The following is a 26117-nucleotide window of genomic DNA, read 5'->3' on the forward strand; positions in this document are numbered from 1 at the left end:
CCTGAGGTCTATACTAGTTCTCCCTTTACATCAAATCTCTTTGCTGAAAATAGCTGATCTGAAAGTTCGCAATGTGTTAATGTACGTTAATATACGTTGTGAATTTGTCCATCAGCCATTTTCGCTGAATGTTTGCCCCAGAACAGGGACGCGGGTTTGTATGGTTAAAAACACAAGCCCTACTTTGTCTGCTATTTTTGAAAAATCTTAAAAATGCAGCACAAATCTTTGAATAGCTATATATTCTTTCAGAGCGAACGTTTTTTTTGACGTCAGGCCTAAATGGGTTAAATATATCGCTGCGGTCCCTGAATTCATTATAAGAGAAGATTAATGACACATACAGCCTATCCAAGCTATATATATATATATATATATATATATATATATATATAACTAACTCTCCATTGGCTCCCGGTTACTGCCCGCACAAAGTACAAAACACTGATGTTAGCCTTAAAAGCAGCCCAAGGTATGGCACTCCCATATCTTCAAAGTCTGATCCAACCCTGATGGTCCTTATGATCCTAGATGACAATTTATATGCATTTGATGTATTATGTATCACCTTGTGTTGTTGTTGCTTACTGTAAATTGCTCTGGATTTAGCGTCTGCTATAAATGCCTACATTGTAACATTGTAAATCCAACTCACTTGTAGCACAAACACAGGCGATCCGTCCAGCTCCTCTGTGACCGACCCATAATACTCATTCATGGAGAACACGGGCGCTTCATCGTTCTTGTTCACCACGTTGACCACCACGGCCGCGTAGTCTTCCCACTTGCCGTCGGAGGCCAGCACCAGGAGCTTGTACCTCTTCTGGCGTTCGTAGTCCAGCGGCTGGGCGATGAAGATAGTGCCCACCTCAGGCTCCATGTCAAAGACTCCGCCGGTGTTGCCAGACGTGATCTGGTAGCGCAGCTTGGCGTTGGCCCCTGGAGGTCGGTGCACGAGGAATAATGCATAATCAGAGAATGTGAATTTCAATGAGTAATTTAATGCTGAAAACCAATTTGCCTTATAGGGGTAATAAAGCTAGTGAAATGGAAACTTGATTAGAGCGACATTACAAGACTGTTAAGTGTAGCAGCAGTGTTCCTCCAACTCCCCACTACCACCTCCCTAAACATTGAACATATTCATTGGCATTTTATGTATTTATTAAGAGCAGTAGCTGTTGTTGTTCTCAAACATTTCCATGTCAAGGACACCCAATTCCTGTTTACTGTATTTTGCCATGGACTAGATTTGTGCCAAAAGATTTGTCAACATTCTTTCAAATGGTTTTCAAATATGTGACCAGTCTCAATGGTTTCAGACACAACTCTGCGCTAATGGAACTCCACAATTGACCAAAATACATTTGATTTCTTTTTTTTGTGTTTTTCGTTTTTAGCCACATTGAATGTTATTCATACCCTGAAGAAGACAACCTGTTTGTCGAACGTTTGTGCGACCTCTCCTTTCCTTTTAAAAGAAGGTTTTTATTCCAACAGATAGTCGTTTAAGAGTCATTCAATGGTTACAATTACATTGCAATAATGCCTCTGTTTTTAATTTTGCGTATTTTGGCTAATTTCGAGTAGTAATTAAGTAAGTGTCTAAACGTTTTAATTTGTTTCTGGGGACCTCCTGAAAACCGCCTACAGGACCCCACTTTGTAAGCCAGTATTTCAGAGGAAGTCATACAAGTATGAACAATATTAATAATTTATTATTAGGCCAATGGAATAAACCTCACTGGCTAAACTCACAGTAAGCCTGACATAAACATCCTGGAATGGTGTGCTGCTGCAGAGTTACGCAAGGGTATTAAACCTTACTTCTTCAAAGACCTCAGCCTTGGCTTTCATGTTCCCCGTTACTCCATTTGATTACTTAATGAAATGGAAACGGTGTACCTTATCGCCGCAAAACTTAATCAGACACTATACACTAATTAAACAAAGAGTGTAAAACAGGGCAGAGGTGTAAAAAAGCCGTAAAGCAGCAGGTAGCCTGCTCTCCTCTGGGGTGGTTTAATTCCAAGCCTCCAAGCGAGCGGTGCGTGGGTTGGGTTGGGGGGTGTAGTTTAGTACAGTGATTCAAGCCTCCAAGCGAGCGGTGCGTGGGTTGGGTTGGGGGGTGGAGTTTAGTACAGTGATTCTCAACCTGTGGGCTGAGGCCCACTGGTGGGCCTTGAGTGGGCCCCCAAATAATTTGCAAAACACAAGATTGTAATGATAATGTGTAATTAATTAAAAGCTGATATACCAACAAATACAACTAGGGAAAGGGGTATTTTGAAAGGTTAAAGCACTATATCCTTCTACCCTAATAGCAAGGGGGTACACAAGCACATGGCTGTTTATCCGTGCTCCTTCTCCTACCCAACCAACCAAAATTATCTACCGTACAAGCAAAGCTCCCAACAAGTCACATCTGTATTTGTGATGATCTATTTGCCTATTTATGACTTGTCCATAATAGGCACGCCAGGTTGGAAGTGTTTACTTTCACTATCAGTTCACCAGCTAGAAGGTGATCCATTGAGAGAACTGAACGTACTGTATAAGAATAACCATTCGGTTATAGGTGTATCTCTCCCCATTATATAGACAGTAGTACAATGATGTACTTCTAATCTAACAACTAAGATCTTCTATGAAGAACCCATTAAAACCAGGAAAGCATTCTGTGTAACAACTTTATCAAATATTTTATACTTTGGCTATTCAAAAATAGCAGATCTACAAGCTCATCATATCACAGTCTTAATGGGTTAAGCACGATCTCTTTTCAAATGGGGGCTCCACAGCTTAATACGTATCAATTTGGGGGTTCTTTTGGGGGTCCTGGACATGACAATGATAGACAACCATCCCTATATAGCAAAGAGGGATTGGATATCTGGTTGTCTTGTCTGCAATGTCCCCATGGAGACCACCCAATCTGGTGGGCTAACGCGGGGAGAGATAATATTATCTCCTGGAATGCAGTCGCCCCTTTTCAAATGGGCCGGTTTGGGGTGAAGTCACTTCAATCCTGTGTAAATACACTAATCTGGTGCTATATTAACACAGCCCTATAGCAAAATGCTCCCTGCAGCCCCTGTGGAATCGGACAGGCTTAAAATGGTAAATGGTGCATTATCGCCTTTATCCAAGGCGCTTTACATAGATATAGTTCCCGCTGCCTATAGACATAGGCAGCGGGAACCATGCAATCGGTTCCGGCTTAGCACATCGGGAGCAATTAGGGGTTCAGTGTCTTGCTCAAGGACACTTCGACGGTGGCTCTGGGGGAGCCCGGGTTTGAACTGGCAACCTTGCGGTTGCCATCCAGGCACTCTACCCCTGAACCACCACGGCTTACAGCAGGGTAGAGGTATTCTCATAAAAAAGACAGACAGACAGACAGAAAGACAGATGGAGTTTACGCCTCATTTGTACTTAATGGTGTAAAAATAACGACTCAAATAGGTAGTCATCCAAATAATTTGAGTACGAGTGAGAAAGTACAGTGAAAAGGAGTTTAAATAATCAGAATGTAATTGAAATGGCTAAAATATAATTGTGCTTGTTCAAAAGGAATACAAAGAACATGATTGCCTGAAGTCTCAAATAATAATAAATAAATAAATGAATAATATTCACAATGTAGGCCTACTTGAGTAAAAGTGAAATGTATGCTGCATTAACCCATACTGGGCGGGAACCCCTTTTGGTGTTTTAAGCATTATGTTACACTTTAGCTATTGAAAAATAGCAGGTGGAGGTCTGCTATTTTTGAAAAATCTTGAAAATGTGGCTCAAATCTTTGAATGTATATTCTTTCAGAATTAATGTTTTTAACTCAAATCTTTGCTTCTGGGAGGTTCCTGGAACAACATATTTTCAGATGGGGGGTCGGCGGCCAATTACATAGATATAATTTTTGGGGGCCTTGACATGAAATATTGAGCACCACTGATACAGAAACATGAGGTTTTTCAGAAAACTGTCATCATTTAGAAGACATTAGTCTATAGACATTTAGTCAGGTCTAAATTTGTTAAAACTACTCTTAAAAGTACAAGTTACTTAAGTATGTAACTGAGCAAATGCAACTAATTACCCACCTCTGCAAAGTATAAATCAGGCCTTTAGCCTCTCAGGTATAAAGTGCTACAGTATAAGTTCAGTGTTGTGCTTTTCCACTGCTATCCATCACTGGGTTCTGCAGGGTGGCCTAAACCTCACCCCCCCCCCCCCCCCCCCCCCCACACACACTGCTATCCATCACTGGGTTCTGCAGGGTGGCCTAAGCCTCACCCCACTCAACATAAATACTATCCATCACTGGGTTCTGCAGGGTGGCCTAAACCTCACCCCGCTCAACATAAATACTATCCATCACTGGGTTCTGCAGGGTGGCCTAAGCCTCACCCCACTCAACATAAATACTATCCATCACTGGGTTCTGCAGGGTGGCCTAAGCCTCACCCCACTCAACATAAATACTATCCATCACTGGGTTCTGCAGGGTGGCCTAAGCCTCACCCCACTCAACATAAATGCTATCCATCACTGGGTTCTGCAGGGTGGCCTAAGCCTCACCCCACTCAACATAAATACTATCCATCATTGGGTTCTGCAGGGTGGCCTAAGCCTCACCCCACTCAACATAAATACTATCCATCACTGGGTTCTGCAGGGTGGCCTAAGCCTCACCCCACTCAACATAAATACTATCCATCATTGGGTTCTGCAGGGTGGCCTAAGCCTCACCTCACTCAACATAAATACTATCCATCACTGGGTTCTGCAGGGTGGCCTAAGCCTCACCCCGCTCAACATAAATACTTGATTAACAGCCCCCACCATAGGCTGATGAAGTGGTCTTACTGTAGGCCACTGCTGTACAGAGGATGAGCGAGTACTTTATCACGTAAATCCCGGCCGCCCGCGGCCCACCCACTGTGTTGTTCTTCTCTGAAACATATGCACGGTGTGCATTAATACCATGCAATCATCACATGGTTGCTCTCTTAGATCCTCCACTCTGCACTCAGCTCTGCATGATTTAAGCTTAATTATTTGGCCTGACTCACACCTTCACAACAGATTGATGTATAGCTGATGCATGAGACTTATTGACTGATGCCTATCTCATGCAAGCTCACAATGCATTTCCAATGGGAGTCACATGGTTTGGAGTAAAATGTTGTATGCTAGATCGAAAGGTGTGAGTCAGGCCTTTCTGTGCCGCTAGCTGTTAGCATAAATCCCAGTTCCCAGTGCCACCAACAGCGTCCACTTTAAGAGAAGGAGTTTGCAAAAATAAGTGTTTTCTTTTATTTTTGGTTTGTTGTTTTGTTAAAATGCTAAAGCTCTACAGTATAAGCTGTAATGATCGCTATAAAGTGTTTGTTCAGTATGGGTCTCCATGTCTCTATAAAGTGTTTGTTCAGTATGGGTCTCCATGTCTCTATAAAGTGTGTGTTCAGTATGGGTCTCCATGTCTCTATAAAGTGTTTGTTCAGTATGGGTCTCCATGTCTCTATAAAGTGTTTGTTCAGTATGGGTCTCCATGTCTCTATAAAGTGTTCAGTATGGGTCTCCATGTCTCTATAAAGTGTTTGTTCAGTATGGGTCTCCATGTCTCTATAAAGTGTTCAGTATGGGTCTCCATGTCTCTATAAAGTGTTCAGTATGGGTCTCCATGTCTCTATAAAGTGTTTGTTCAGTATGGGTCTCCATGTCTCTATAAAGTGTTCAGTATGGGTCTCCATGTCTCTATACAGTGTGTGTTCAGTATGGGTCTCCATGTCTCTATAAAGTGTGTGTTCAGTATGGGTCTCCATGTCTCTATAAAGTGTGTGTTCAGTATGGGTCTCCATGTCTCTATAAAGTGTGTGTTCAGTATGGGTCTCCATGTCTCTATAAAGTGTGTGTTCAGTATGGGTCTCCATGTCTCTATAAAGTGTGTGTTCAGTATGGGTCTCCATGTCTCTATAAAGTGTGTGTTCAGTATGGGTCTCCATGTCTCTATAAAGTGTTCAGTATGGGTCTCCATGTCTCTATAAAGTGTGTGTTCAGTATGGGTCTCCATGTCTCTATAAAGTGTGTGTTCAGTATGGGTCTCCATGTCTCTATAATGTGTGTGTTCAGTATGGTTCTCCATGTCTCTATAAAGTGTGTGTTCAGTATGGGTCTCCATGTCTCTATAAAGTGTGTGTTCAGTATGGGTCTCCATGTCTCTATAAAGTGTGTGTTCAGTATGGGTCTCCATGTCTCTATAAAGTGTGTGTTCAGTATGGGTCTCCATGTCTCTATAAAGTGTGTGTTCAGTATGGGTCTCCATGTCTCTATAAAGTGTGTGTTCAGTATGGGTCTCCATGTCTCTATAAAGTGTGTGTTCAGTATGGGTCTCCATGTCTCTATAAAGTGTGTGTTCAGTATGGGTCTCCATGTCTCTATAAAGTGTTCAGTATGGGTCTCCATGTCTCTATAAAGTGTGTGTCCAGTATGGGTCTCCATGTCTCTATAAAGTGTGTGTTCAGTATGGGTCTCCATGTCTCTATAATGTGTGTGTTCAGTATGGTTCTCCATGTCTCTATAAAGTGTGTGTTCAGTATGGGTCTCCATGTCTCTATAATGTGTGTGTTCAGTATGGGTCTCCATGTCTCTATAAAGTGTGTGTTCAGTATGGGTCTCCATGTCTCTATAAAGTGTGTGTTCAGTATGGGTCTCCATGTCTCTATAAAGTGTGTGTTCAGTATGGGTCTCCATGTCTCTATAAAGTGTGTGTTCAGTATGGGTCTCCATGTCTCTATAAAGTGTGTGTTCAGTATGGGTCTCCATGTCTCTCCAGAACTTTAATAAAAACAAAATATATCCAATTTCTCCAACCAGGAGAAAGTATCCATTTATCAGCGTCCCAGTTCCAATGTCTTGTATGTCCGACTCCACCCCCTCTCCCACATTGGTTTCATAATTTCACTTCTTTATCCTGTATCCACTATCCAGTATGATTCTCTCTCCTGATTGGATGAAATTAGTGACCCAAATGACATTTTCTGTTTTCTAAGGAGCTGGAGAGAGAATAATCGGGAGTCGAACCCGCGGCACACTGCCAGACTGGATTACCAGCCAAGGTGCCTGGACCACTGAGCCATGGCCCAGGCCCTGGAGCTGTTTTCTAAGGATCTGTTACTGAATAAACACTGTATAGCAATGACAGTACTGTATGCTGCAGTGGTTCCCTAACTTCTTCACGTCAAGGACCCCCAAATTGACAGTAATTGGCCCGCGGACCCCCATTTGAAAAGACATGCCAGGGACCCCCATAAGAGAACATTTTTACGGCTCTAGCAGTGATTCTAAACCATTTTAATTTGAACGTCCATTTGTACACTCAGTATTATGCGTGTCTTAAGTACCAGGTCTTATTACTTAACTTAAGACCTGGAGGCGTGATCAATGCCATTTGGCTATTCTGAGTGGCCAAACAGCATTGACCACGCCTCCAGGTCTTAAGTTAAGTCATAGGACCTGGTACTTAAGACACGCATAATACTGCCCTATGTCTCTGAGTTACATACCCATAAAGGTCCATTTGGTTCCTAATTATCATTTAGCTGGGGACACCCTGGAACTCTGTCAAGGACCCCTAGGGGTCCCCGGACCCCACTTTGGGAACCACTGGTAATGGTATACTGTACAGTACAGTGTACTGTATTGCAATATTCTCCCAGGACGGGGGCATATTAAAGGTGTAGTGAAACGGAAACGGTGGGCATTTTATTTTGAAGTTTCAGCTTGAAAGGACGCATGGAGTGTGTTTGTTTACAAGTCAGATAGTCGGCCAGCTGTGCCAGTTTACTGCTATGTGGCTTATTTCTACCCTAAAATGTTTTCAGACACATATTTTAGCGTGATGATTAAGTTTAAACCGAGTAATACACTGTCTGGATGTTATCTTGAATGGGAATTCTGTAATCAGTAGCAGCTGTGTTGGACGGACGTGCAGATATGGGGAATCAAACGGGTGAGCTTAATTTTTATTGGCTTTTATCGATGTGGGCCTCAACACGTCATCACGCAGCACGTTTTTGTTTTCAAGAAGTAATTAAAATTCGATTTTTATGGACTTACACAAAACATACACAAAAATGAAAATGTACCCATTTTTTGGGCATCCATTGTTAGGTATGCCCATATGATGACCACAGATGTGGTCTAAAAGTTCATTTCACTACACCTTTAATCAGGTCGGACGGGTGGAAACCTCATATGTCCAAAACTGTTACTTTTCAGGATTCAAATTCAAGACAAGCAGCAGATCTACAAGTTCAAAGCGTGTCACTTCACGCCGCTTTTCCAGCTTGTGAATCTGCTACTTTTGAGGCTTTTGTGTGACCCTGTAGTTAAGACAAGTAGCATGTGACATGTCAAACTAGGGCGTTTTCATGATTCTGAATCCATTCCAAGCATTAGTTTTGCACAAAATAAAGTAAATGTAATGATGTCAGCACATTTTGGGCAAGTCACAAGTGGCTATATGGCCGTTTTTAGCCCAAGAAGTGTTTTTTTTGTGCAAAACTAATTGAAATGGATTCAGAATCATGAAAGCAAAATGGTACGGTCACATATATCCCCCTATAAAATAATAGGCAGCCGGTCAGCAAGTGGATTCATGAATGTATGTATATAGACAATATTTTAGGCCAATAAAAAATACTACAGTATATACCACTTTCCCACGTTCCCACTTTAGGGTTAAAGGAGCCTGTTGGCTGCCAGACTATTTTGTAGATTAACTACATTAATTTACAAAAAAGAAACACAAAAAGTTAGAATATAGAGATAAGAGGTTTCTGTCCGACAGCAACGACTCCGTAAGTCATGGTCAGGCTCTACCTTCGTCCTCGTCGTTAGGGTCAGGCTCGTACCTTCGTCCTCGTCGTTAGTCGTTAGTCATGGTCAGGATCTACCTTCGTCCTCGTCGTTAGTCGTTAGTCATGGTCAGACTCATACCTTCGTCCTCGTCGTTAGTCGTAAGTCATGGTCAGGCTCATACCTTCGTCCTCGTCGTTAGTCGTAAGTCATGGTCAGGCTCTACCTTCGTCCTCCTCGTTAGTCGTAAGTCATGGTCAGGCTCTACCTTCGTCCTCGTCGTTAGTCGTAAGTCATGGTCAGACTCATACCTTCGTCCTCGTCGTTAGTCGTAAGTCATGGTCAGGCTCTACCTTCGTCCTCGTCGTTAGTCGTAAGTCATGGTCAGGCTCTACCTTCGTCCTCGTCGTTAGTCGTAAGTCATGGTCAGGCTCTACCTTCGTCCTCGTCGTTAGTCCTAAGTCATGGTCAGGCTCATACCTTCGTCCTCGTCGTTAGTCGTAAGTCATGGTCAGGCTCATACCTTCGTCCTCGTCGTTAGTCGTAAGTCATGGTCAGGCTCATACCTTCGTCCTCGTCGTTAGTCGTAAGTCATGGTCAGGCTCATACCTTCGTCCTCGTCGTTAGTCGTAAGTCATGGTCAGGCTCTACCTTCGTCCTCGTCGTTAGTCGTAAGTCATGGTCAGGCTCTACCTTCGTCCTCGTCGTTAGTCGTAAGTCATGGTCAGGCTCTACCTTCGTCCTCGTCGTTAGTCGTAAGTCATGGTCAGGCTCTACCTTCGTCCTCGTCGTTAGTCGTAAGTCATGGTCAGGCTCTACCTTCGTCCTCGTCGTTAGTCGTAAGTCATGGTCAGGCTCATACCTTCGTCCTCGTCGTTAGTCGTAAGTCATGGTCAGGCTCATACCTTCGTCCTCGTCGTTAGTCGTAAGTCATGGTCAGGCTCTACCTTCGTCCTCGTCGTTAGTCGTAAGTCATGGTCAGGCTCTACCTTCGTCCTCGTCGTTAGTCGTAAGTCATGGTCAGGCTCTACCTTCGTCCTCGTCGTTAGTCGTAAGTCATGGTCAGGCTCTACCTTCGTCCTCGTCGTTAGTCGTAAGTCATGGTCAGGCTCTACCTTCGTCCTCGTCGTTAGTCGTAAGTCATGGTCAGGCTCTACCTTCGTCCTCGTCGTTAGTCGTAAGTCATGGTCAGGCTCTACCTTCGTCCTCGTCGTTAGTCGTAAGTCATGGTCAGGCTCTACCTTCGTCCTCGTCGTTAGTCGTAAGTCATGGTCAGGCTCTACCTTCGTCCTCGTCGTTAGTCGTAAGTCATGGTCAGGCTCTACCTTCGTCCTCGTCGTTAGTCGTAAGTCATGGTCAGGCTCTACCTTCGTCCTCGTCGTTAGTCGTAAGTCATGGTCAGGCTCTACCTTCGTCCTCGTCGTTAGTCGTAAGTCATGGTCAGGCTCATACCTTCGTCCTCCGTCGTTAGTCGTAAGTCATGGTCAGGCTCTACCTTCGTCCTCGTCGTTAGTCGTAAGTCATGGTCAGGCTCATACCTTCGTCCTCGTCGTTAGTCCTAAGTCATGGTCAGGCTCATACCTTCGTCCTCGTCGTTAGTCGTAAGTCATGGTCAGGCTCATACCTTCGTCCTCGTCGTTAGTCCTAAGTCATGGTCAGGCTCATACCTTCGTCCTCGTCGTTAGGGTCAGGCTCATACCTTCGTCCTCGTCGTTAGTCGTAAGTCATGGTCAGGCTCTACCTTCGTCCTCGTCGTTAGCGTCAGGCTCATACCTTCGTCCTCGTCGTTAGTCGTAAGTCATGGTCAGGCTCATACCTTCGTCCTCGTCGTTAGTCCTAAGTCATGGTCAGGCTCATACCTTCGTCCTCGTCGTTAGTCGTAAGTCATGGTCAGGCTCATACCTTCGTCCTCGTCGTTAGTCCTAAGTCATGGTCAGGCTCATACCTTCGTCCTCGTCGTTAGTCGTAAGTCATGGTCAGGCTCTACCTTCGTCCTCGTCGTTAGTCGTAAGTCATGGTCAGGCTCATACCTTCGTCCTCGTCGTTAGTCGTAAGTCATGGTCAGGCTCATACCTTCGTCCTCATCGTTAGTCGTAAGTCATGGTCAGGCTCTACCTTCGTCCTCGTCGTTAGTCGTAAGTCATGGTCAGGCTCGTACCTTCGTCCTCGTCGTTAGTCGTAAGTCATGGTCAGGCTCGTACCTTCGTCCTCGTCGTTAGTCGTAAGTCATGGTCAGGCTCATACCTTCGTCCTCGTCGTTAGTCGTAAGTCATGGTCAGGCTCATACCTTCGTCCTCGTCGTTAGTCGTAAGTCATGGTCAGGCTCATACCTTCGTCCTCGTCGTTAGTCGTAAGTCATGGTCAGGCTCATACCTTCGTCCTCGTCGTTAGTCGTAAGTCATGGTCAGGCTCGTACCTTCGTCCTCGTCGTTAGTCGTAAGTCATGGTCAGGCTCATACCTTCGTCCTCGTCGTTAGTCGTAAGTCATGGTCAGGCTCATACCTTCGTCCTCATCGTTAGTCGTAAGTCATGGTCAGGCTCGTACCTTCGTCCTCGTCGTTAGTCGTAAGTCATGGTCAGGCTCATACCTTCGTCCTCGTCGTTAGTCGTAAGTCATGGTCAGGCTCATACCTTCGTCCTCGTCGTTAGTCGTAAGTCATGGTCAGGCTCATACCTTCGTCCTCGTCGTTAGTCGTAAGTCATGGTCAGGCTCGTACCTTCGTCCTCGTCGTTAGTCGTAAGTCATGGTCAGGCTCATACCTTCGTCCTCGTCGTTAGTCGTAAGTCATGGTCAGGCTCATACCTTCGTCCTCGTCGTTAGTCGTAAGTCATGGTCAGGCTCATACCTTCGTCCTCATCGTTAGTCGTAAGTCATGGTCAGGCTCGTACCTTCGTCCTCATCGTTAGTCGTAAGTCATGGTCAGGCTCATACCTTCGTCCTCGTCGTTAGTCGTAAGTCATGGTCAGGCTCATACCTTCGTCCTCGTCGTTAGTCGTAAGTCATGGTCAGGCTCATACCTTCGTCCTCGTCGTTAGTCGTAAGTCATGGTCAGGCTCATACCTTCGTCCTCGTCGTTAGTCGTAAGTCATGGTCAGGCTCATACCTTCGTCCTCGTCGTTAGTCGTAAGTCATGGTCAGGCTCATACCTTCGTCCTCGTCGTTAGTCGTAAGTCATGGTCAGGCTCATACCTTCGTCCTCGTCGTTAGTCGTAAGTCATGGTCAGGCTCATACCTTCGTCCTCGTCGTTAGTCGTAAGTCATGGTCAGGCTCATACCTTCGTCCTCGTCGTTAGTCGTAAGTCATGGTCAGGCTCATACCTTCGTCCTCGTCGTTAGTCGTAAGTCATGGTCAGGCTCATACCTTCGTCCTCGTCGTTAGTCGTAAGTCATGGTCAGGCTCATACCTTCGTCCTCGTCGTTAGTCGTAAGTCATGGTCAGGCTCATACCTTCGTCCTCATCGTTAGTCGTAAGTCATGGTCAGGCTCATACCTTCGTCCTCGTCGTTAGTCGTAAGTCATGGTCAGGCTCATACCTTCGTCCTCGTCGTTAGTCGTAAGTCATGGTCAGGCTCGTACCTTCGTCCTCATCGTTAGTCGTAAGTCATGGTCAGGCTCATACCTTCATCCTCATCGTTAGTCGTAAGTCATGGTCAGGCTCATACCTTCATCCTCATCGTTAGTCGTAAGTCATGGTCAGGCTCATACCTTCGTCCTCGTCGCTAGTCGTAAGTCATGGTCAGGCTCATACCTTCGTCCTCGTCGTTAGTCGTAAGTCATCGTCAGGCTCGTACCTTCGTCCTCGTCGTTAGTCGTAAGTCATGGTCAGGCTCATACCTTCGTCCTCGTCGTTAGTCGTAAGTCATGGTCAGGCTCATACCTTCGTCCTCGTCGTTAGTCGTTAGTCATGGTCAGGCTCTACCTTCGTCCTCGTCGTTAGTCGTAAGTCATGGTCAGGCTCATACCTTCGTCCTCGTCGTTAGTCGTAAGTCATGGTCAGGCTCATACCTTCGTCCTCGTCGTTAGTCATGGTCAGGCTCGTACCTTCGTCCTCGTCGTTAGTCGTAAGTCATGGTCAGGCTCATACCTTCGTCCTCGTCGTTAGTCGTAAGTCATGGTCAGGCTCATACCTTCGTCCTCGTCGTTAGTCGTAAGTCATGGTCAGGCTCATACCTTCGTCCTCGTCGTTAGTCGTAAGTCATGGTCAGGCTCATACCTTCGTCCTCGTCGTTAGTCGTAAGTCATGGTCAGGCTCATACCTTCGTCCTCGTCGTTAGTCGTAAGTCATGGTCAGGCTCATACCTTCGTCCTCGTCGTTAGTCGTAAGTCATGGTCAGGCTCATACCTTCGTCCTCGTCGTTAGTCGTAAGTCATGGTCAGGCTCATACCTTCGTCCTCGTCGTTAGTCGTAAGTCATGGTCAGGCTCATACCTTCGTCCTCGTCGTTAGTCGTAAGTCATGGTCAGGCTCATACCTTCGTCCTCGTCGTTAGTCGTAAGTCATGGTCAGGCTCATACCTTCGTCCTCGTCGTTAGTCGTAAGTCATGGTCAGGCTCATACCTTCGTCCTCGTCGTTAGTCGTAAGTCATGGTCAGGCTCATACCTTCGTCCTCGTCGTTAGTCGTAAGTCATGGTCAGGCTCGTACCTTCGTCCTCGTCGTTAGTCGTAAGTCATGGTCAGGCTCATACCTTCGTCCTCGTCGTTAGTCGTAAGTCATGGTCAGGCTCATACCTTCGTCCTCGTCGTTAGTCGTAAGTCATGGTCAGGCTCGTACCTTCGTCCTCGTCGTTAGTCGTAAGTCATGGTCAGGCTCATACCTTCGTCCTCGTCGTTAGTCGTAAGTCATGGTCAGGCTCATACCTTCGTCCTCGTCGTTAGTCGTAAGTCATGGTCAGGCTCATACCTTCGTCCTCGTCGTTAGTCGTAAGTCATGGTCAGGCTCATACCTTCGTCCTCGTCGTTAGTCGTAAGTCATGGTCAGGCTCGTACCTTCGTCCTCGTCGTTAGTCGTAAGTCATGGTCAGGCTCATACCTTCGTCCTCGTCGTTAGTCGTAAGTCATGGTCAGGCTCATACCTTCGTCCTCGTCGTTAGTCGTAAGTCATGGTCAGGCTCGTACCTTCGTCCTCGTCGTTAGTCGTAAGTCATGGTCAGGCTCATACCTTCGTCCTCGTCGTTAGTCGTAAGTCATGGTCAGGCTCATACCTTCGTCCTCGTCGTTAGTCGTAAGTCATGGTCAGGCTCATACCTTCGTCCTCGTCGTTAGTCGTAAGTCATGGTCAGGCTCATACCTTCGTCCTCGTCGTTAGTCGTAAGTAATGGTCAGGCTCATACCTTCGTCCTCGTCGTTAGTCGTAAGTCATGGTCAGGCTCATACCTTCGTCCTCGTCGTTAGTCGTAAGTCATGGTCAGGCTCATACCTTCGTCCTCGTCGTTAGTCGTAAGTCATGGTCAGGCTCATACCTTCGTCCTCGTCGTTAGTCGTAAGTCATGGTCAGGCTCATACCTTCGTCCTCGTCGTTAGTCGTAAGTCATGGTCAGGCTCATACCTTCGTCCTCGTCGTTAGTCGTAAGTCATGGTCAGGCTCGTACCTTCGTCCTCGTCGTTAGTCGTAAGTCATGGTCAGGCTCATACCTTCGTCCTCGTCGTTAGTCGTAAGTCATGGTCAGGCTCATACCTTCGTCCTCGTCGTTAGTCGTAAGTCATGGTCAGGCTCTACCTTCGTCCTCGTCGTTAGTCGTAAGTCATGGTCAGGCTCATACCTTCGTCCTCGTCGTTAGTCGTAAGTCATGGTCAGGCTCATACCTTCGTCCTCGTCGTTAGTCGTAAGTCATGGTCAGGCTCATACCTTCGTCCTCGTCGTTAGTCGTAAGTCATGGTCAGGCTCGTACCTTCGTCCTCGTCGTTAGTCGTAAGTCATGGTCAGGCTCATACCTTCGTCCTCGTCGTTAGTCGTAAGTCATGGTCAGGCTCATACCTTCGTCCTCGTCGTTAGTCGTAAGTCATGGTCAGGCTCATACCTTCGTCCTCGTCGTTAGTCGTAAGTCATGGTCAGGCTCGTACCTTCGTCCTCGTCGTTAGTCGTAAGTCATGGTCAGGCTCATACATTCGTCCTCGTCGTTAGTCGTAAGTCATGGTCAGGCTCATACCTTCGTCCTCGTCGTTAGTCGTAAGTCATGGTCAGGCTCATACCTTCGTCCTCGTCGTTAGTCGTAAGTCATGGTCAGGCTCATACCTTCGTCCTCGTCGTTAGTCGTAAGTCATGGTCAGGCTCATACCTTCGTCCTCGTCGTTAGTCGTAAGTCATGGTCAGGCTCGTACCTTCGTCCTCGTCGTTAGTCGTAAGTCATGGTCAGGCTCATACCTTCGTCCTCGTCGTTAGTCGTAAGTCATGGTCAGGCTCATACCTTCGTCCTCGTCGTTAGTCGTAAGTCATGGTCAGGCTCATACCTTCGTCCTCGTCGTTAGTCGTAAGTCATGGTCAGGCTCATACCTTCGTCCTCGTCGTTAGTCGTAAGTCATGGTCAGGCTCGTACCTTCGTCCTCGTCGTTAGTCGTAAGTCATGGTCAGGCTCATACCTTCGTCCTCGTCGTTAGTCGTAAGTCATGGTCAGGCTCATACCTTCGTCCTCGTCGTTAGTCGTAAGTCATGGTCAGGCTCATACCTTCGTCCTCGTCGTTAGTCGTAAGTCATGGTCAGGCTCATACCTTCGTCCTCGTCGTTAGTCGTAAGTCATGGTCAGGCTCATACCTTCGTCCTCGTCGTTAGTCGTAAGTCATGGTCAGGCTCATACCTTCGTCCTCGTTGTTAGTCGTAAGTCATGGTCAGGCTCAAACCTTCGTCCTCGTCGTTAGTCGTAAGTCATGGTCAGGCTCATACCTTCGTCCTCGTCGTTAGTCGTAAGTCATGGTCAGGCTCATACCTTCGTCCTCGTCGTTAGTCGTAAGTCATGGTCAGGCTCATACCTTCGTCCTCGTCGTTAGTCGTAAGTCATGGTCAGGCTCATACCTTCGTCCTCGTCGTTAGTCGTAAGTCATGGTCAGGCTCATACCTTCGTCCTCGTCGTTAGTCGTAAGTCATGGTCAGGCTCATACCTTCGTCCTCGTCGTTAGTCGTAAGTCATGGTCAGGCTCGTACCTTCGTCCTCGTCGTTAGTCGTAAGTCATGGTCAGGCTCATACCTTCGTCCTCGTCGTTAGTCGTAAGTCATGGTCAGGCTCATACCTTCGTCCTCGTCGTTAGTCGTAAGTCATGGTCAGGCTCATACCTTCGTCCTCGTCGTTAGTCGTAAGTCATGGTCAGGCTCATACCTTCGTCCTCGTCGTTAGTCGTAAGTCATGGTCAGGCTCATACCTTCGTCCTCGTCGTTAGTCGTAAGTCATGGTCAGGCTCGTACCTTCGTCCTCGTCGTTAGTCGTAAGTCATGGTCAGGCTCATACCTTCGTCCTCGTCGTTAGTCGTAAGTCATGGTCAGGCTCATACCTTCGTCCTCGTCGTTAGTCGTAAGTCATGGTCAGGCTCATACCTTCGTCCTCGTCGTTAGTCGTAAGTCATGGTCAGGCTCATACCTTCGTCCTCGTCGTTAGCGCTGACAGTGACGAACGCCATGCCCACATCTGCATTCTCATCCACGGCCACTTCATACAGCCGCTGAGCGAACACTGGCTTGTTGTCGTTGACGTCGCTGACGAAGACCCGCACGTATGCTGTGTCTGCAGGAATGAAAGCACAGCACACTGATGTGATCTACATACACACACACATAGTACAGTCACGCACGCCTGCGAGTGTGTGTTTGTGTGTGTGTGTGTGCGTGTATGTAGATCACATCCGTGTGCTGTGCTTACACACACACACACACACACACACACACACACACACACACACACACACACACACACACACACACACACACACACACACACACACACACACACACACACACACACACACACACACACACACACACACACACACACACACGCGCGCCTGCGAGTGTGTGTGCATGTGTGTGTAGATCACATCCGTGTGCTGTGCTTTCACACACACACACACACACACACACCACACACACCACACACACACACACACACACACACACACACACACACACACACACACACACACACACACACACACACACACACACACACACACACTTCCCATCTGTCCGTGGACACCTAGAGCCACTGTCACTCGTCAGTGGGAAAATGCACTTAACCTGATGCAATATGTTTCAGTAACACAATTATTCACAAAAGGTGTTGTAAATTACATAAATTATTCCATTTTTTGGCCACGCTTTTTATTGTTTTAGTTGGAGACCCATTGTATTGTTTTAGCATGGCGGTGCAAAGAACAGCAGTAATGGAGCTATGCCTCTTTAACAAGCTGTTTTTTTGCTATAAAGAACATATAATAGACAAAGAGCCACTCAGAAGGTTAAATATGTATGAGTTGACTGTTTTTTATGTGTTATGGATTCCCTCGTTACGCTCTGTTTCTTTAGCTAGAAAAAGTTATTTGGCTCAAAGAGCTAATTTGGAGTCACTGTAGTTACGCAGAATGGTTGGATGTGCAAAATATTTTCCCATTTCCGTGCTTTATTGGCGTGTCCCTGGGGCACAGCGCAGAGACAGGTAATGTTTGCAGAAGAGATGAGCCCATCTGCAGAGGAAGATACGTCGAGCTAGACGAAGCTAAGGCTCATTGCAAATGCTAAGCAGCCCCGGCCATCCCAGGAGAAGAGGCTTTGGTGCTCTGAAACGCTACCGTAACCCCTAATACCTCCCCTGAATACAAACATCCTATTACGTCACCCCAGATCTGGCCAGAGGCTTTTAAGACGACCAACAACCAAAATGTCACAATGAGCGTGCGATAAGCAAATTCATAGCATGGACCCCGATGGCTGAACGCAATGACGGTGCAAACACATAAAGGGCTTGTTGTGAGAATCCGTGGCAGAGCTGTGCTGTTTGGTCATGGTGGTGGAATGAATCAATTTAAGTCTATCCCTGGGTGTAAAACCAACGTAATGTGGTTTCTGTTTTAAACACAGTGCACAGACCAAGAAATCCTTGTATGTAGCGGTCTTTGTGCTGCCCATGGGGATCGAGGAGAGAACAATGCTACTTGATATGAATGAAGACATTGCATCCAGGTCACTTCAAAGTCAACTAAAATATCTCTTGGAATAATCATTTGAATTATCATTAAATGGAAGACTGATCTTTAAAGCTTGACTGGAATCCCCCAGAGGTCTTAACAATTTGAATGCTGGCCATTTTGAGCAGAGCTATTCCGCCTGTGCTAAAGGTGATGCATTGAACGAAGGACCTTGTCTGAGGCCCACAGTAAATGTTCTCTTATAGCGAGAATCACACAGCATACCTCAAAAGAAAGCGTAACTTGTCCACTCTAAAAAAAATTTAAAAATGTGATTTTACCATCTTCCATTCTGGAGATGTCTGACATAAAAACTCGGAAAGCCGTGCTCGCGCTGAGTTCCCTCCGATGTTTTTAGGCGGTTAGTATTACACAGTGACTCGGCACTGCTGGTCTCGGACAGGGACAAACTGCAGGTTGAAAATGCCCTCAGCTCTGAACTCGGTAGAATCTGCACCTGGCTCGCTGATAACAAACTATCTTTACACCTGGGAAAAACTGAATCCATTCTCTTTGGATCTAATAGTAATCTCAACAAGGCAAATGGCTTCTTGGTTAGAGTGGGTGACAATGTTATCACACGTAAAGATGAAATTACCTACCTAGGTTCCATCCTGGAGGCTAATCTTTCCGGTGATAAAATGGCCACCAACGTAATCAAAAAAGTCAACCAAAGAACAAGATTCCTTTACAGGATCTCCTCACTGGTCGACAAAAACACCTTGAAGACCTTAACAGGAGCCCTTGTACAAGGCTTCTTTGACTATGCATGCACCTCCTGGTACCACAGCACCTCAAAGGCCCTTAAAACTAGGCTCCAGACCCAAAACAAACTGGTCAGGCTCCTACTTGGCCTCACCCCCCGAACCCACCTCACCCCTGCCCACTTTGACAGACTGGCATGGCTTAGGGTCGGCGACAGAGTACAGCATCTTGCAATGGGTCTGGTCTACAAGATTCGATACTCCACCAAGATACCCATGTACCTGTGTAGATACTTCCTTAATGTTATGTATATGTTTCTTTTCCCTTTTTACCTCCATTATGATGAATTCCTGTACTGTTCTTTGTCTATATAGAAGTGTCTATTTGTACGTCTCTAAATGTTTTGATGAATTGAACATGGTGGACCCTGTTGTAAACAAGTGTAATGCTAATTGGGTCGTCCACTCACAGTGAGTTTGTGCTTGAAATGTACTGTAATTCTGCAAACTGTACAATTTTCAATCAATCAATCAAAACCAAACAACACAACACATTTGCCATGTTCTATCTGACCGGCTTTGATCATCATGATACAGAAATAACCGCTCGCACAGGCGATACAATCAATGCGTGAAGAAATGAAGAAAAAAGAAAAAAGGAGAGAAATCTGACGGAGACACTGAAGTCACACTCGGATCAGGTTACACACACAACCCCTCCCTCCATTGAAAGTCACATGAGAGAGCCCTCCCCTCCCTGAAACAAAGATATTATAAGATAAACAAGAAGACTGCAGCCAGCCATTATTTTGCCCCGAGATGCATGGGAGTCTCCAACCTTTACGGGGGCTGGGCTGCCTCGTGCTGTTTTCAGGAAGGGAGGGGGTGAGGCATTTGTGTGTTGCGTGACATCATCGATGGGGAATACAAGCTAATAGAAACTGCAGGCTTTCTATAGTCCTGAAAAGTTGCAATGCGAAAATGGAAGCCATCGTTCTCACGATAATGAAAATCGAAACATTTTTGTAAAAAAATCTTGTTTAAAAAAAAAATCTGCCTAATGATGATGTCACTGGAGGACGGTTTCTAAACTGCCCACAGCCCTCCTATGAGACACAGACTGAGTAGAAAAAAATCTTGCCATTTTATCATGATTATTAGTGAGGACCTATTATATGAAGATAGGTTGAAAAGTGGTGAAGTGGTCCTTTAAGTCTGTCTGTGAGTTTTATAAATATTGAACCAATAAACAGTTTAACAAGAGCTTGGATCCATTTCCTGAACAGTAATGGTTTTGAACATACAAGACTTCCATCGGTCATGGACCCCCGCCCCGCCCCCTACGGTCATGGACCCCCGCCCCGCCCCCTCCCGACCTCCAATATAAATTGACTGCTACAATAACCTTAATAATAGAGACAATACACCATAAATAAATACTGAAACCAGATATAATCATTAAGGAAGGTGTATGCATGTACTATGTGTGTACTATATGTAAACTCTTCATTTCCATTTTCCAGCCATTCAGTTGCAAAAAGAAAAAAAAAACGTTTTTTTTTGGGGGACCCCCCCAAAATAATTTGGCGACCCCCCCCGAGGGGTCGCGACCCACGGGTTGAGAACCCCTGATGTAGACAATCAACCAAACTGGGTGCACCATGGTGGATTCGAACCCTTAAGTCTGGATTTTCGGTGGTGAGGTGACCACCGGAGCTGAAATAACGTTGAGCGGTGGTGAGTAAAAACAGAGAGAAGGGCTGGAGCGGTGGTGGTGGTTTGCTCTTCACCGCGGCTCGTGACGTCATGTTGTAGTTCGGTGGTCACCTCACCACCGAAAATCCAGACAGTATGAGCCTTCTGTATGAGCCTTAAAGGCTCATACATAGTCTGGATTTTCGGTGGTTAGGAGGTGACCACCGAACTACAACATGACGTCATTATTTCAGCTCCGGTGGTCAGCTCACCACCGGAGCGGTGGTCACCTCACCACCGAAAATCCAGACTATGAATAGGCCTTAAGACTCCGCATTGGTGGGGAGGTACTTTACCACTGAACCACCCATTGGTGGGGAGGTACTTTACCACTGAACCACCCATTGGTGGGGAGGTACTTTACCACTGAACCACCCATTGGTGGGGAGGTACTTTACCACTGAACCACCCATTGGTGGGGAGGTACTTTACCACTGAACCACCCCATTGGTGGGGAGGTACTTTACCACTGAACCACCCCAAAAAAAACATACAGTTCTAACCTGAGTTGGGTTGTTTGTTCTTGCCGGGCCGGGCCGACTCCTGGCCGTCCTCTGACTGGACCTCCAGCAGATAGGAGCTGCGGGCCTCGCGGTCAAACACAGCCTCCGTGTGGACGGTCCCGAACTCTGGGTCTACGCGGAAAAGTTGGTGGTCCCCGCTGCTGTCGCTCAGGAGCGAGTATGTGATCTGTGGAGCACATTAGATACGGTAGTACATGATCCTAACTTTAACCCATTTTGACCTGACCTCAAAATTAAAAAAAAGTCTTCTAAATCCTCCAATTTTCCACCAAAAGTGGTTCCCGCCCAAAATGGGTTAAAAAGCATCTGTATCATTTTTAGATTTTAGCTATAGATTTAGAAACATTATTTAGAATATTGGTTTAGAACAGTGGTTCTCAAAAATAGCAGATAATACGAGCTCACAGTCAGAGAACAGAAGACAAAAGGATTAAAACACATACAAATCTAAGATACCGTATAATGTACATTTATGCATACCGTATAACATGAAGAATAGCAGGTGTACATGGAGACATTTAGTGTAGTGCGAGAACGGGAGCTGGGCCCCTAGTATAGAGTCCCGGGGGACTCCGGTCAACTAAGCATAATAGGACTTAAGTGGTTGGAAAAAGGGTATATTAAAGCAGTAATCTAGCAGAAGCCATGGGAAAATGAAATACCTTCTTTCATTTTGTGATTGCCTGCCTCAGTTCTGGCTCTTCTCCGTGCCAGATCAATAAACCATCACACAGATGCCATGGCACAGCTCCCACAACGGCCATATCCAGTCTATGATAACTGTGAATCAACAGCTTCCACGTAGAGTGCAGTAGCATCCATGGGATGATGTTCTAACATAACAACTTGCAACCTACTGTAGCATCCTTGTTTTGGGCACTGATTGGCGTTTTTACAGGTAATAATAATGCAGAAACCTTTTATCTCCATATTTCTTTTGATCCATAAATAGGTCATGTAATAAATAAATATAGACTTATTTCTTATATCTACAGCTGCTATTTTACATTCTAGATTTCAAAATGCGCTCCTGTTCAAACGGCCTTTATAATCTTTTGGACACGCCCGTTTATTATTGATAAGAAGCTGCTTCTACTGAACTTCATTTTAATGTTAGCCTCATTTGGTGCAGAATGAAGCTTGAAGTGGTTCAGATGATGAAAGGTTATTTGCATACTGAAAGTTTACACTTTCACTGTCTGTGTCCCTTTCTTGGGACACAGACAGTGTCTGTGTCCCTTTCTTGGGAAACAGACAGTGTGTCCCTTTCTTTTACACAGATAGTGTCTGTGTCCCAAGAAAGGGACACAGACACTCTCTGTGTCCCTTTCTTGGGACACATAGAGTGTATGTGTCCCTTTCTTGGGACACATACACTGTATGTGTCCCTTTCTTGGGACACAGACAGTGTCTGTGTCCCTTTCTTGGGACACAGACAGTGTCTGTGTCCATTTCTTGCTTGCCTCGTAAAGAGGGCGGTCGCTGAAGATGCAAGTAAGCCGGGCGCAGCGACCAGCAGCAATACAGTACGTTTGGTTTGATTGATGTATGTTATGTGTGTTTCAAGCCTTATGACCTGCTGTAAAACCAATTGCCCTTCGGGGACACTGATAAATAACCTTGAACCTTGAACCTTGTGTCTAACAAACAAACACACACCAGTACAAACCTGTCCATTAAGACCCAGGTCCTTATCGTGAGCAGAAACGTGGAGAACGACGGTCCCGATCTGAGCTCCCTCGGTCACTGAAGCCTCGTAGATAGACGACGTGAAAAACGGCACGTTATCATTGACGTCTTATAGGGACAAGAGAAAGAAATATACCACCACAAAAACAAAATTTAAATCATTATTTTTTTCCCCCCTTTTTCTCCCCAATTTAGTCGTTTATGCCAATGTATTCCTCCCCATACACATTTCTGTGTTGTCACTAATCTTGTCTACTGACTCACCTGCCAGTGAGGAGCCCCCCCACAATGAGGACGTAGAGAGCCTTCGTCCTACTCCCCGCTGACAACCAGGTGCCACCGCAGCCTGGCTTCCCTCCCCCGAACACGGGCCAATTGTGTTGGTGACATGTGTATTGGGCTTCTTTATAAACTGTCAGAACTGTCTGTCTGTGAGTTAAGGCTCATACATAGTCTGGATTTTTGGTGGTTAGGTGACCACCGAACTACAACATGACGTCACAAGCCGCGGTGAAGAGCAAACCACCGCCACCGCTCCAGCCCTTCTCTCTGTTTTTACTCACCACCGCTCAACGTTATTTCAGCTCCGGTGGTCAGCTCACCACCGGAGAGGTGGTCACCTCACCACCGAAAATCCAGACTATGAATAGGCCTTTAGTCTCCGGAAGCCGTGAGGCTGAAGGATGGGTACATGGATCAGGCCATGGTGCTGATCTGTGTTTTGCACTCTGTGCAAATAAATCTGGACTCCGCAAAATTTGCCTGTCTGCTGTCGACTTCATTCTGAGTGTTTTTGCCTAAGTATTTAAGTCAAGTCTAGTACGTTTGTTTATGGGCTCTATAGGGAGAGGAGAAGCACTCTTCTCTCTGGTTAGTTCAATTACTTCAGTGGTGTGCAGGGTCTTTACCACTGAGCCACCAGAGCACTACTCAGTGGTGTGCAGGGTCTTTACCACTGAGCCACCAGAGCACTACTCAGTGGTGTGCAGGGTCTTTACCACTGAGCCACCAGATCACTACTCAGTGGTGTGCAGGGTCTTTACCACTGAGCCACCAGAGCACTACTCAGTGGTGTGCAGGGTCTTTACCACTGAGCCACCAGAGCACTACTCAGTGGTGTGCAGGGTCTTTACCACTGAGCCACCAGACCACTACTCAGTGGTGTGCAGGGTCTTTACCACTGAGCCACCAGATCACTACTCAGTGGTGTGCAGGGTCTTTACCACTGAGCCACCAGAGCACTAATCAGTGGTGTGCAGGGTCTTTACCACTGAGCCACCAGAGCACTACTCAGTGGTGTGCAGGGTCTTCACCACTGAGCCACCAGAGCACTACTCAGTGGTGTGCAGGGTCTTTACCACTGAGCCACCAGAGCACTACTCAGTGGTGTGCAGGGTCTTTACCACTGGGCCACCAGAGCACTACTCAGTGGTGTGCAGGGTCTTTACCACTGAGCCACCAGAGCACTACTCAGTGGTGTGCAGGGTCTTTACCACTGAGCCACCAGAGCACTACTCAGTGGTGTGCAGGGTCTTTACCACTGAGCCACCAGAGCACTACTCAGTGGTGTGCAGGGTCTTTACCACTGAGCCACCAGAGCACTACTCAGTGGTGTGCAGGGTCTTTACCACTGAGCCACCAGAGCAGATACCGGGATACCGAGGTTCGAATCCCAAGTAGGACATAAAACCTAAGCATTCCCTTTTTTCAGCTGAACATAACATTACAGAATTACACTGAAAACCTGGAACAGTTCAGTCAGTGTCAACTTGGCAGCGTTCTCATGTCTGCCTGCCTAACGAGTAGTGGTACACAGACAATTAGCGACGGCGTACCTGTAACATTGACATAAACGGTGGTGAACGCGGCCAGAGGCACCGCCGCCACATTCTGAGCCCGCACACGCAGCGAGAAAAATGGCGTAGTCTCGTAGTCCAGCGGCTCGGACACCAGGATGGAAGCGGAGCCGTCGTCCCGGTTGGGGGACAGGTAGAAGCGCACTGGCATGTTGGTCTCTGGGACCATGCCGTCCTCCAGGTTGTAGGTGACCCGCGGGTCCCCGAGCTGAGAGGTGGCTTTGATCGTCTGAAAGGAGTCAACGTCGCTGGGTTATTGTTTTCTTATGGTGAAGGGGCTGACTAAGATACAAAAGCAAACATCAGACTTGATAAAATACAAGCATGATGGTCTTGATCCAAGGCTATAGTTAAGGGGTGAAAGCCGAGCCCAGAGTGATTATAAACCTTTTTAACCCATTTAGGCCTGACGTCAAAATAAAAAAAACATTCGCTCTGAAAGAATATATACATATTCAAAGATTTGTGCCGCATTTTTACGATTTTTCAAAAAATAGCAGACCTACAAGTTCATAGCGCGCCACTCGGTGGCGTGCTATGAGCTTGTAGATCTGCTATTTTTCAATAGCTAAAGTATAACAGAATGCTTGAATGCACCAAAAGGGGTTCCCGCCCAAAATGGGTTAATTTGAAGGACGTGCATTTGATATACACTGCAGGGATCCCAATCGGCCAATTAAATTGGGATCTGCAATTTTGTCCTCCGTGTTATAGTAATCTTTTTGATCAGTGCAAATCTGGAAGTTTGCACTAATCGCTCCCCACTTGCTTTGCTGCTGCTGCTGCTGCTCTCACCACTGCTGTCTTGCAAACACTGCTGTGCTGCACCCGCCTGCACCACCCCAGCTACCCTCCGCCTGCACCACCCCAGCTACCCTCCGCCTGCACCACCCCAGCTACCCTCCGCCTGCACCACCCCAGCTACCACCCCAGCTACCCTCCGCCTGCACCACCCCAGCTACCACCCCAGCTACCCTCCGCCTGCACCACCCCAGCTACCCTCCGCCTGCACCACCCCAGCTACCCTCCGCCTGCACCACCCCAGCTACCACCCACCTGCACCACCCCAGCTACCCTCCGCCTGCACCACCCCAGCTACCCTCCGCCTGCACCACCCCAGCTACCCTCCGCCTGCACCACCCCAGCTACCCTCCGCCTGCACCACCCCAGCTACCCTCCCCCTGCACCACCCCAGCTACCCTCCGCCTGAACCACCCCAGCTACCCTCCACCTGCACCACCCCAGCTACCCTCCGCCTGCACCACCCCAGCTACCCTCCGCCTGCACCACCCCAGCTACCACCCGCCTGCACCGCCCCAGCTACCCTCCGCCTGCACCACCCCAGCTACCCTCCCCCTGCACCACCCCAGCTACCCTCCGCCTGCACCACCCCAGCTACCCTCCGCCTGCACCACCCCAGCTACCCTCCTCCTGCACCACCCCAGCTACCCTCCGCCTGCACCACCCCAGCTACCCTCCGCCTGCACCACCCCAGCTACCACCTGGCGTTTTGGATCTGCTGTTTATGTACGGGGGATTCGGGTCGGGACTGATGCGCTT

The 26117-nt window shown here is 47.0% G+C and overlaps 1 protein-coding gene across 1 annotated transcript in view; it reads right to left on the minus strand.

Annotated features, from left to right (window-relative positions):
• The window catches only part of LOC306923243 (neural-cadherin-like), a gene marked incomplete at its 3' end in the record, with an annotated part of 255371 nt that overhangs the window by 21847 nt on the left and 207407 nt on the right, over positions 1 to 26117 (minus strand). The window contains exons 13-17 of the mRNA XM_079501275.1: positions 24537 to 24786; positions 22682 to 22809; positions 20992 to 21178; positions 16430 to 16573; positions 656 to 939 (exon numbers count right to left, since the gene is read on the minus strand). Coding sequence (XP_079357401.1) covers positions 656 to 939; positions 16430 to 16573; positions 20992 to 21178; positions 22682 to 22809; positions 24537 to 24786 — 993 coding nt within the window. The remainder of the gene's footprint in view (positions 1 to 655; positions 940 to 16429; positions 16574 to 20991; positions 21179 to 22681; positions 22810 to 24536; positions 24787 to 26117) is intronic.

The sequence above is a fragment of the Electrona antarctica genome, assembly GCF_951216825.1.
Source record: "Electrona antarctica genome assembly, chromosome: 5".
Lineage (NCBI taxonomy): Eukaryota > Metazoa > Chordata > Actinopteri > Myctophiformes > Myctophidae > Electrona > Electrona antarctica.